Source organism: Gallus gallus, chromosome 7 (genome assembly GCF_016699485.2).
Source record: "Gallus gallus isolate bGalGal1 chromosome 7, bGalGal1.mat.broiler.GRCg7b, whole genome shotgun sequence".
NCBI classification, from domain to species: Eukaryota; Metazoa; Chordata; class Aves; order Galliformes; family Phasianidae; genus Gallus; species Gallus gallus.
Window position 1 is genome coordinate 28,449,584 of NC_052538.1, and position 13,218 is coordinate 28,462,801.

The following is a 13,218-nucleotide window of genomic DNA, read 5'->3' on the forward strand; positions in this document are numbered from 1 at the left end:
TGTCCCCCAGACCAGAACATTAATAAATAGAAATATACTATAAGATTCTGTGCCACCAGTGGTGGTTTGTTTTCTTTCCCATATTCTCAGGGACTATTTAAATCTGAATCTTCTGTACTGCAACTGAAGTTAGCTGGTTTATTTTCCCACAGCTCAAATACTCCCACTGAATATTGAACAGGATGAATTTTCCAAGGCAACTCACCATGCTAACTGCAATCGAATCACTGCTGCTTTGATCAGCCTTTCCTTTTTTAGTACCTCCAGACAGGTGTTTTGTGGAACCAGGATGCCAGGCTGATAGAAGGCAACTCTGTGTTTTAAACCAACAGCATTTAAAAACCAAGAAGAAACCTATCAAACAAGGTTATAGTTGTATTTAATGCACATTTTGCTTTTAACAGCAATTTGCCAGTTTCAACAGCATAGAGCTTACAATGCTTAATTAGTGAAGAGGTTACAGTGTTAATAAAGTTGTATCTAAAATATACCTTATTTATTCTCTATTGAACAACATTTTAAAGACGGTCTATAATTACATGCTATACAGTAGCAGCATGTTCACACCACTACAGTTAAGGCCGTATCTGCATTCTCATCTTGGACCTTTCTCAGGGTTTGAACACATCAGCCATAAAGTTACAATGCAGTTTGGAGAAAAAAAAAAAGACACATCCAAGATCTCAAATCTTGCAGCAACTTCAGTGAAACAACAATAGAAGATAAAACACATGTAATAAAGGACTCCACCCAAAGGTATTTTGGATGACTGCTGCCTTTGCATGACACGCTCAAAATTTCCAAAATGAAATTTAAAAGGTAGCTGACAGCACAGTCTGATCGTGTTGAGATAATCTGAGTGCAAAGTGCTTTAAAGTGTGTGCCACAAATGCACAATAACCACTTCTCACATACTGCACACATTTGAACATCCACAAGGCTTCTGTGTAAATATTTCGACTGGCAGTAGAAGCAGCTCTATCACCAAGTGACTAACACAAACAACTCCTCTCCAGTTGTACACACTTACTGGTCAGGATGAAAGCGAATCGTTCACCAAGTCACCACACTGACTGAGGTACTGTTTTTCTCTGCTTACGATAAGAACCAACATCTGCATCTTTATGCCACTTGCACCTTGACAATCCGAGAGGGACTCACCATGCTGCTTACCAAGCTGAAACCATCTGTTCAAGTGAAGAAGGCAGATCAGGCCAAATACTGCACGGAAAGGAGAAGTTTTTATTCTCAGTGGGTTGCCAGAGCCTGCCTAAGGAAACTCACTTCATGCTCAAAAGGTTTCTTTGTGTTATTCATTAAATGATTTTTATTATCACACGGTCTGATTAAAAGCAAATCTGTAGTCAGGAGCCTGCTGCAACATGTTCTATGTCAGTTTATAATCAAGAGCATCTACAAGTGCTTCCTTGAGCCATTACCAAACACAAGAGTGCTTTTTGGTGAAGAATTGTCATGGAACCCTAATAAGTTAATGGAAGAGTGGAGCTGCAGAACCAAGCTCCAAGAACCAAGTACATCATTTGATTAATGCTTTTACATTTTTCCAATCAATAAATTTTCCTTCTCGTGGCCAACATTTTTGGAAGCACTCCAATGCATACTTTTCAGGCTTAGAATAAGTGTGTAAGACTGAAAAAGAGTTTCCTATTTCAAGCTTTGTGTACAATGCATATACACATTTATTAATAAAAGCTTGTCTAAACATCTATTTGTTCTTTGGACCAACTCCAGTCTCCTTAGGTGACTGTAACATTTCTTATAAACCTTTCATAGAAGATTTAAAAAATATACTTCAAGACAAACAACTAACCAGCACATTAAAACAACATTAACACAGAAATAGGAGGGTAACAAAGCAGAGACATTTCACACCAAATTCACTGCTGGCATAGGCTGGCAGAATCCTCTTCAGGTCTCCTTTCTGCCTTCTTGCACTGTTGCTTTTGTCTCAGGATCTTAACAGGGAGCTGCAAAGCCAACATGAAGAAATTCCATGTATGTCCATGACCATGGGTCACACTAAAGTCCTTCTCAAGAAGAGAACAGATTTAGGATATGGTCTGTTTCAGCTTTGTCCTGTCAGACTTTCTGTGCATAGGCACCTGTAAAATAAGGGCAACAGTACCTCTCTACTTCAGAAAGTTGCTATGAGAACAAATGTATTTGAGTGCCTGGACCACAGTTACAGCGAAAAGGGCTACTTCAGTACCTAAAATACAGCCTTTGTCTTTTCCCTGTTCCGTTTGCAGGGGAGACAAGAACTATAATGAATAGCATTGGTAATGGAGGTCTTTCTGACACTATATGGTAGTGGCTGATTTAGTTCAGCAGAATAAAGTTTCATAATAAAAAACCCATAAACATGGCCCAACCCCTTGCTGTGGGCTGGTTGCCACCCACCAGCTTAGGCTGCCTAGGCCCCATCCAACTCAGCCTTGAACTCCTTCAGGGATGGGGCATGCACAGCTTCTCTGGGCAGCCTGTTTCTGCACCTCACCACCCTTTAGAGTAAAAATGAACTGAACTGCATCCTGTTACTCAATACAAACAGTAATTTCAGAGAGTTTGTCCACATCTGATGATGGTCCAACACAAATCCGTATCCGAGCATGTATATCTTTTGTTCCAGAGGAAAAAGAGCAAGAATTTCCAGCCTCAGTTTCCACTTCCGTGTTCGGGATGTGATACTGGACACAGATCACAAACAAATGAAATGATACAGCAATAACCCACACAATTCATACTAAGCCTCCTCATCTGTGATATGAATGATAGTGCGTTAATAGGCAGAAATCAGTTACTTATTGCATCAAGGCCCACTTGCAATCCATGAATTTCTTAAATGCATTACTAGCTATCATCATATAAAGAGAAGATCTTCATTCCTAAGTCTGAATCCCATATTTTTCACTGAGCTGTTAAGAAGAAATTCCTCAAAACTTTCAAGATAAAGTGAAGCAGAAGTTGCAGCTACAGAAACATAGTGCAAAGGTTCAGTTTGGCACTGCAACATTGTGGACAGACAAGAAGTTATGGTAAACTCAGCTTAGATTTGGAAAAAAGAATCCTATAATTGAACCAACATTATCAAATGTATTGCATACTATTGGAACTTCACAGTAATCAAAAAATCAGACATTAAGGTTTCTATAGAAGCAGCAATCACAGATTGCAGTAAAATATACCACTGAAGAGAAAAAAAATTGCATTTTGGCAATTTCATAGTCAAGTGTTCCTTATGCTCCTCCAACAGTCATTTATTAGATATTTTCCTGCTTTAAAGGTGCATATTGTTTCTCCTCAGTCCTCGTGAGACTTCTCTGCAATGACTTTGCATTCATACTGAAAAACAGAAATTGGCAAAACAATAATTATTACGTACATAACTAATAAAAAAAGGCTACGAAGGGGAATTTTCTACAATATAAGCTGTGGCACAGCTCAGCTTTCTTCTTCACCCACTTAAGCTTGGTCTCCCTAAGTTCTGTGCAAACAATGCTGGCTGTGACTTCTGTCCCTGTGAGCAGCAGAAATAGTACAGATTTAGGAGCGGCTTGACTTCTCCCCAAACACTGGTGCTGTCATTTAGCTTCTGAGATAAAGCACGCACCCCAGCATAAGGAGCAAAGAGATGAGCCACGTTCCTATGAGAAGTGCTGATGGCTCACTAACCAAATCAAAAAGCCAGTTTGTATCTGATCCCACATCCCCAGTTCAAGTAACTGACTGGTATGTACAAAGGAAGCAGTGACATGTAGATTAGAAGTATCACTAGAAGGCGGTCAGTCCTCCCTCCACACTTACCATCGCCAGCTGCCTGCCAATATTGCCCATTGTTATTCCACCAGCAAAAAATATACATGGCAACCAGGAACGAACATAGAGGAAATCTGGAGATGTGTACCTGAAAAAGAACAGTATTTTTTAGCTCAAGCTTGTGCCATGTATAAAGGAGAGTTCTTCAATCACAGGAAACTAATCTATAGACTTAAGTTACAGACGCTTCAACTCAAAATGCCACTATTATAGAAACTTAATTGCTTAAAGTAATTAACATTGTTGATAAAAGCAGCAATTTTACTGAAATAAGCAACTCCCAACTGAAGGTCTTAATACAGAGCTTTCACAAATTTATTTTACTCCCCAAATGAAGCTCTGACTGTTTTACAATTCATATCAAATTCAGCCCCTTCAGTTACTCTGACTTTATATTACAGCTTCAGGATACTATTAGTTAGCCTCAAAGAAATAAATACTTACTGATAAACTCCATTGTAGACCAGAAGCTGTGACACCAACGTGGCCAGGAAAGCAATTCCTACTCCAAGACCAAAGCCACTTCGTGATCTATCAAATGTCCACCACAGCCCAATTGACAGGGCTGCTAACGTGAGAGACAACTGGATATTGTTGGCAAAATCCACTTTCTGCGTTAACTGTTAAGGAAAAGCTTGGAAATACCAAATGCAAATGTAGTTTTCTTTGTTCTGTTCATCATACTTTAACATAATAGTTTTTCCCACCATAAAAAATACAGCACTAGCTGTATCTGTTACGACACACCTATAACGTAGAAGGAAATGAGCTTTGTAAATGTTGCCAGCATATCAGGAAACAACTGAAGACACTTATTCATGTTTTTATCATCTTAGTACTGTAAAAGAGCCAAGAGTATATACCTACCAAAAAACACTACAGTTTCAGATGCAGAAAAAAAATGCACATTACTGTTCAGAATAAGGACTTTCCATCCTTTTCTAGTCCTTTATTACACTATGCATGGAATCTTAATTCTGCCATTAGACTCCTTTAAATGACAAAGATTTGCTGGAGGGAAAAAAAAAAAAGATACTTGTCACTCTTTCTTCTACTATGTTTAAATGACACAGTAGTTTGCATTCAGCAAAACGTTAAGTGCTTTCTTAAAATGAAATGTAGATAATATTACTGTGAAAGTACTCAACATTCAAAATCAGTTTTTATGAAGCCTGCAGTAATGACTCAAGCTATTTGTATTGTTTTTCCTTCCTCAAAATGTTTTGGAAATACCAACTCATCCTCACTATTTGTTTATAGATAGATTATTGAAAAGGAGGCTGTCGAGTTTCAAAAGCCTGAAAGCAAATTCGTGGGATGAAAACATAAAAATCACTGTCCTACTTTCTCACAAAGGCCTGGAGAGAGCTACAGGAAATTAGAAAGAAATTCAACTAATAGGTAAAATTAATTAATTACAGGATAAAAATCAATAGCATCAGAAAAAATGTCAAATGAACAAAAACCACACCAAATATGGTAACATGCAGAGCTAGTAATAAACTAAAAAGCCAGCTTTTTGGGAGAGCTGTCAAGGAGGAAGCACAGACAGTACATGAATGTTATTCTGGAATTTTCACAACAGCTGTTAGAAAACCGCAAGGTTTGTTGCAAATAACTTGAACCATGCAAAGAAACGCCGTCAGTTCTCTCACATTCCTTCAAAGCAAGAAAGTTCTATTTGCTCACAAGGCAGGTATAGTCCAAGGCTGATGAGAACTACAGGACTACATTAACAGATCTTTGACAAAATGAAAACAAACAAGTTTGTAAAAGACACCACGAATGACTCAACCTCGACAGCTCCAGCTTGTCTGGCCATGCTGGATTGGTTTAGCTCCCACAAGCCACCCCAGAAACAACAACAGAAATATCCAAGGGCCACCTCAGCAAGAGCTCTGTCAGCTCTCACATCATTCACCGAAGCTGTGCTCTTTTCCTGTAAATCAGGAAATTCAGTAGCACACAATCACAAGCCACTTAGCACTCACCATGCATTTCTGCTGTGCTGGAGCTGACAGTGAAAGGAACGAGTTCCAGAGAACATAAATGTTCTTTCAATTCAGTTTATAGCACAGGAAAGGTAACTATCCTCTCAGCATTGAGGCCACATTTGTGGAATGGGGTAACAACACTTGAAAACTGCAGTGTGCAGCACCAGGTGTCACCTGGTCCTAACTCTTCCCCACTCTTTACAAAGTGCACATGCTTCACTGATAAGCTCAAGATTGGACTTCAACCTTTAACTACAGTGTTAAAAGAAAAATCAAACCTTGAAATTAAAGCATTTTTCTGTAATACATATCATGTAAGCATTTCCCTGCACTTGATTTTTCAGAGAAAATAAAGACTAAAAGACAAAGCCTAGTGTTGAGAAACTCTAAAGGAAAGAGTCTTCTGAACCAAAACAGATGAGACTTACCATCTCCAATAATGCCGTGACAGTTTAACACTATGACATACTCAGCATTTCCTTTGCAAACATGCTGCACATTATATTCCTAACAACTCATGATGAATGATGATGTAAGCTTTGCTTTACTGGAAACCTATTTCTTATCCCCAGTTTCATTGGAACATAGGATACAGCGCTGGCATGATTTATTCCCACAAAGACCGCTACACACCGCATTACACTGGACCATTCTCTCTTAAATTTATGTGGCTCTCCCAGATGTCTGTCCATGCATGGGTACAATAACCCAATCACAGCTGTGGAAACATGAAAGAAGAAAGGCCAGAGAATTAAAGCACTGGCAATACTCAACTAAAATGAAGACTAGCTTGATTTCGACAATTACAGTAACCAAGACAAATCCTTTAAGCACACGATACAAAACATACATGGCAAAAAACAAACAAACAAACAGTAATTTAAACAATTTCATGGTTTTAACAAGCCCTGTAGAATCATTCAGCAGCATCTTCAGGTATGGTAGCAGAAGACTGTAAGACTGGGCCAACTGGAGAGGCTCTCCACCCTACCAGAATCTGTGCTATCTCAATGGAGTTCAAAAAGAGCAACAATAGCTTGCAGGCTGGCACTTTTGAAAACCCCTATGCCAAATGTATACATTAAAGTAACTGCAAAGCACACACATCACGTTAAAGGAGGAGCATGGTCTATAACGTCAATATTTTGTGTCTTCTTTTGTTGTTTTACAAGCAGTTTTTGTTTGGGTAATTTTTCTTTTCTTCAATGCTACTATGAAGACTCAAGGAAGAGACGAAGTCATTAGCCTACAGTAGCTGTTGTATACAGACAGCACACAGGACTTCCAACCCCAGAGAATTGCTCTTTGAACATTTCTTCCTAAATGTATTCTGTATTGCAGCTAAAAAGAGTGTTACCAACACAGCTGAGAATTAACACTGTCACTTAATGTCAAACTGCTGCTGCAGGAGGGAGGCAGAGACTGAGAAATCGGTATGGACTGTAATACCCTCCATTTGGCATGCTTTTACAGGTGTGCTATGGCAAATGCTCTTTCTTTTGCGAGAGAGGAACCTGATCTCCAGCATTCAGAAAAATAAACCATGAGTAATGCTAGAGAGGAAAACAAATCCTCCATAAGCAATTTTCTTGCCAAAGACATCAGGCCAAACTGATGACTAATAACAGGAAAGAATGAAAGACTATCTCTGAAAGCAGTCTCCATTGCTACTGATTGCAAATATGCAAAGCATCTTTATTTTGTTCATAACAATAAACCACACTGCAAAGAAACGTTCATGTCAGTTCCAGGAAGGCTGTACAAGTCGAAATGGTAACAAAGCAGACTAATTATCAGCATTTACCATAGAGATTGCCTGCATGAACACTAGCAGAGGGGATGAGGAAAAAAAGTAGGGGGAAAAAAAAGTCTGATAATGAAGGAAACAACTCAAAGTTTATCAGGAGTCACTTCAGCTGGGAAAAAACTCAATTAAGCTCCATCTTTAAATCAGGTGGTTTAAAAGCAAGTAGTGCAAATACCTAGCAGGTGACTGCATTTTACAAACAATATCCAGTCTTGCCATCAAAAGCACCAACACAGGAGAAGCCTTTTGACTTCCCCATACATAAAATATCATTACTTTACCAGACATGTTTGTCTGGACTGATGGATTCAGAGGGCTATTTGGAGGATTTCCTTTCAAATCAATTTCCTCTATACTATCTGGGCTGCAGTGTTTCAACAAGCTATCAAAAGGAGAGCAATTAGATGAGTAGAAAAATAATAAACTTATACATTACCATCAGCAAAACAGTGATATCAACTCAAAAGCTCATTTATTGACTCATGTTGATACCCACAGAAGTGAGCTTCTCAATCTTATCAGAACTATCTCTAAGAAGATATTGCCTTTACTGTTAATGTTCACTAAATCAGAATCCCTCAATTCTAGCTGCTAAAAATATTCCCTTAGTGAAGTGTAGAACTGACCCATGTGATCAATAATCTTCAGAGCCATGCAGAAAGCCTAATCCCACCATACATGCAACACAGAATACTCCTCTTGACACTTGAAGATGAAAGAAAAAGGACTATTTCTTACTGCCTACAGCAGACAACTCACTTAAACTAGCTCCCAAACCACACAGAAAAGCCTCTACTCTCTTAAGTGATCAAGGGAGAAACAGAGTACGTTCACATCATCCGACCCAATACACAGATCTAACTGAGGTGCTCTGTGCTGTAACGTGCTGCTACAACTGCATACACCGCATATATTGTCTGAACTCCCCGAGAAGCAGTCAGGCCTCTGAGAGATACTACAGAGATAAAGCAATGCCTCAAACTGAACTGAGGAACAAATGGAAAGGTGGAACACAAAATGGAGCTTTACTCAGGGTGCTTCACTTTGCTTGAAGCAAGCTGCAGCACGTAGCACCATCTGATAAACCCAATGCCTGCAGAGCACACTGCTGAAATCCAGCCCTGAAGTTACACGTTGCACCACCATCTGAAATATAATAAAACTGTACAGCAGAAAAATAAAGGTTTGTGTTCTGCTAACAATACTACAGTGTAGCAAGTTAATAGAGCAAGAATTTTTGGATACATGTATGCCTATCCATGAATATTCAGGGTGGTCGGAATAGCAACAGAGGGAGCAATGTTGCTGGAAGACACATTTTTAACTACCACATCTTTCACGTGAGGGTTTTTCTAACCATAACTCCCTATGCAACCTTTCATCTCCATGCCATGCATACATACACAACTGAACTTACCTGATGCTGTGCCACAGCAAGGTGGGACCCACCAAGCTGAGGAGAAGATGCTTGTGATCACATCAGGGGGGAAGAGAGTAACGTTTCTCTGGATCTGAAGCAAGTTTAACACTAATGCAAGAAATACGCCAATAAAAAACAGCACTATACCACGAATTACCAAATTCATGCCACGACTGGTTACAGATGAAATGTATGGACCACTCTTTTTTGGTAATGTTGGCTTTGCATCATTTTCCGCCATGACTTCTTATGCTCTCACAGGCATCCGACAGGCTCACTGAGGAGGATTTACTTGTAGTTGGGATTTCAATTAGGAGCTACCCAAACCCTGAAAAATGATAAAACAAGGGTGAAAAAAATATAGATAGAAGAAACAAAAAGATATATATGTTTCTCCTAAACAAAACAGGTATTTTCCTGAATTTTCTGAAGAAGGCAATTAGTTCTTTGAGAGCAGAAGCGACCAAAAACACCTTGTGAAGGAAACAAGTTTTACAAATAGCTGCCCACAAAGAGACAGTGTGGGATGGGATAAGTAGGAATGCAAAACCACAGCGATAAGAGAAACAAAACTGATGTCAGATGGGAGATAGGCTTGCCTCATAGCAACAATAAATTTTGTTTCACTTCCCTCCTTTACACAACAACTGGAGATTATGTAATCCAGAAGCCCGTAACACAACCCTCAGCTTTGAGACAGCTACAGGGGTTCACGGATCTCTCTTCTTGAAAAGAAGCCAGAAGACATTTCTCAACTGGAATGTAAGATCTGAGACATACTTTTCAGGATGGAGTCGAAATTTCAGCAATGCTGCAGTGTATCAACTTGTGTAACCCCAGACACAGAGCAAGAAACTTGGCTCACTGGAGAAGTAACCTCAGACAGAACCAAAATAACACATGTTTTGTAAAAGGTATCGTACGTGATTATGGACCTGACTTGTAAACAGGCACAAAAGACTCTGAGAGCAAAAAGAAGGAGCTCCACCTGCCCATGCCTGGGATAGCTTTCTATATGAGTAACTGCAGGCACCATGTGAATGGCAGAGCTCCCATCCCAGCCCCTCTTTTAAAAAAAAAGAAATGCTGTCAATCAAGAGTCTTGTTATACACGGATTCAGTGCCACACTCATGTATAACAACAATTTTGATAGACAGCTTAGCCACCTGGAACCTAAAAAAAAACAAAACGAAAAAAAAAGCCCTGACAATGTTTTTAAATCTGGAGCTGCCAACTGGTGGCGGCTCCTGTTAACTCTTACTTATGGCCATGCGGATGGCAGAGGAGCGGAACAGGAGCTGCAGCCTTCCCTTCCATGCCAGCTGACCCATAAGGACGGTGCAGAGGCCGCCCTACACTTTTGCTGACCCAATGCCAAAAGGCAAGGGAAATACATCTGAGCTGGTTAAGACACAGGAGACAGCTCCAACAAAGACGTGAGGCTATCCTGCAGCATCCTCCAGCCCTATTCCTTCCAAGAAGCAAAACAAAAGAGAAAAAGCGTGCGAATCACATGCAACTTCCTGCAGGCAGTTCAGGGAGGCAGCAGTCCTCTCAAAAAACACAAGAACTCTTCTGCCTGGATGCTTCTGAATGGTATTTGTAATCACAAACACATCCTGGTGAGGCAGAGGGGGAAGAGGGCAACCAGAGTGCCTGGTTCTGAGTCAGCAGCCTGACTCACGCTGAGCATTGAGACGTCTGCAGCAGGGCTGGCATCTGCAGCACGCTTCCTTCCAGCAAAAAGGAGGTGCTCCAGGTTTTGCTTTCCCCTCCTCCGGATGGCATAGTGGCAGAGCTGAGATAATACACTTAGCCTCCAGGAAAGAAAGCAGGGAATGGCAAATAAATCACACCTTCAGCTGAGAACCTTCCCTGCCCCGGGGACTTTGCCCACAGATGATGGCAGGAATATACACAATTCTCAGGGGAAGCCTCATAAATACATGACATCAGAGACATTCCTTATCTCGATTCTTGCTAGAAAAACACACTAAACTGACTCTCCACTTTCTTCATTATCCCAACAGCTCTTGGCACTTCCTAAGTCTGAACATTCCTTTTTCTGTACTGTATGAACAGAGCTGATATATACAATTCCAAATGTGGATCTCTTGGCCTTGCATGAGGAAATTCCACTTTTGCATCTACTTAAACAAGTTCTGCTGCAGCACGCAGACCACCCTTGCTTTTTTTCCCCACTTCCACTAAGTAGTAGCTCACATCCTGTAATCCATCACTACTCCTCAAGCCTTTCTTTTCTCCTGCTGGCAGCCTCCTGTTTCTTAGTACCAGCCCCAAACCTTGCACATTAAATTTTATCCCACACGCATTACTCTGACACTGAACATCACTCCAATTTTCCTGCAGGATATCCGTCCTCTTTGACCCTGCAAACATTTCCCAACTTCAAGTCATCAACAAATATCAATACTGTAACCCTGTTTTGTGCAAAGTCATCAACTAAAGCATTAAGCAAGACCTACTCAACTCCCAATCTTTGACGAAATCTATTAATAATTTCCCTGCAGCGATTATTTCCCTATTTTATAACCATCTCCTGATATCTCCCTCTAACAAGACTCTGCTTCTTGTAATTCTTTGAGTACAACAGTCTCCAACTTAATTAAGAATCATCAGCTGTCCCACGTGGCACTACGTAAAACGTTTTACTTACGCAACAATTGATCAGATCTTACTTTTTTTTTTTTCCTACGTCAGAGGATGGGTTGTTGCCTTTTGTACAGCCCCTGCAGCTGGAAGCCATACGAGGCACTGCAGACTCCAGTGAGACTTTTACTGCGAGGCAAACAGCTCTATTGGCACAAGGACATTTGTGGTGGGCAAATGCCAATGAATGCGCTTGGAACAAGTAATGCCAGATCTCCAATTAGTAAGATGTGGTGACTTCCGCCCTGGTTTCTCACGCTACACATGTTGTTTCCATTTACTCTATTACAGATTCCAAGTTTTCTCTGCCGACTGGCTTCTGGCATACCACAAACAAAGAAACTGAAGAGAAGAGAAAGGCTGACCAAACCCAATGTCAGGGCTCTTCACAGCCTCTAACAGCCTGGATATAAGATTCTCAGGCAAAGCACACACTTGCACATCAAAATATCTACTGCTGCTTCCTTTAATGGAGATGGAAATTAAGATTTCTAAAGGCATCGACTCCTTCTTCTGTGCTGGGAGCTGGAGTGCCTTCTTTCAAGCCCTGTATCTTGCATAGGATTTCCATTCAGATAGAATACTCCATCTATGGAACCAACACTACTTCTGAGCCCTCATCTCTTGAGAACCAATACTCAAAGCTACAGAAGCACTCAGGAAGCTACAGGTTGGCATGTGCACAAAGTCTCTGCTTTGCTCTCCCTCTTTGGTGGCACACGGCCCCAGCCCAAGCTTTTTAGCATACCAAACATAGCAGCTGAGAGAGCCAGGTAATGGTCTGCAGGGCAACTGCACAACGTCCTGTCTTGCAGAGTTAATAAGAAAACCATCACCCCTGACTTTCTGGAACACTCAGTCACTTAACTAGTTTATCATTAGAAGATCCGACCTGCAAATACTCCGCAGTGCTCCACACGCTCACGAAGAGCTTTCTGTTGGCTCACAACATTTCTCGCCCAATAAGACGCGCTACAAACAGCTCAGCAAAGCGAGAGCCAGGGAGGAAGGGCCGTATTGCAGCAGGTGCTGAAACAACGGGACAGCACCACCACCTGTGCCCTAGGAGAGGCATGGAGCCCGGCAGAACCAACCCTACTGCTCAGGGCACGGGGCTGGGCAGCCCACCGCCCAGACACCACGGCAGACAGCTGAGGGCAGCGCTGACACCTCGAGGCATGTTATGAGGCCCAGCCGCGCAACGGGGCCCAGCCCGCAGGCAGCAGGCCCGGCTGGGGGCTCGGCGCTTCCCAGGGGGGCCTCCCCCTGCGGCAGCTCTAACCCGAACCCCTCCGCGCCGTGCCCTCCCACAGCGGCCGCCCCCTGCCGAGCCCCGCGCACCCCAACCTCAGCTCTGAGCCGCCCTCGGTCTCCACCCGGCCGCCCCCCACTGCGCGGGCGCCGCCGCGGCAGCCCCGGGACTCACTCGGCCTCCGCCATCTTCTCCTCCCGCGCCAGTCCCCGCCCCGCGCAGCCTCCGCAGCCTCCC

The 13,218-nt window shown here is 41.9% G+C and overlaps 1 protein-coding gene across 5 annotated transcripts; it reads right to left on the minus strand.

Annotated features, from left to right (window-relative positions):
- Window positions 1-362: 362 nt before the first annotated feature.
- INSIG2 (insulin induced gene 2) lies at window positions 363-13,192 on the minus strand. 5 transcript variants are annotated; one of them, NM_001306186.2, is made up of 6 exons: window positions 13,156-13,192; window positions 9,216-9,386; window positions 6,425-6,549; window positions 4,282-4,448; window positions 3,826-3,925; window positions 363-3,363 (listed from the first exon to the last, which is right to left on the minus strand). In NM_001306186.2, exons 3-6 carry the CDS (start codon window positions 6,521-6,523, stop codon window positions 3,322-3,324), a joined length of 408 nt encoding a protein of 135 aa, NP_001293115.1. In that variant the 5' UTR covers window positions 6,524-6,549; window positions 9,216-9,386; window positions 13,156-13,192; the 3' UTR covers window positions 363-3,321. The 5 variants fall into 5 exon arrangements, with proteins under 5 accessions (NP_001293115.1, NP_001292394.2, XP_046799586.1 ...); NM_001305465.2 differs by having other exon boundaries at window positions 9,056-9,386; XM_046943630.1 differs by having other exon boundaries at window positions 13,077-13,192.
- Window positions 13,193-13,218: the final 26 nt, after the last annotated feature.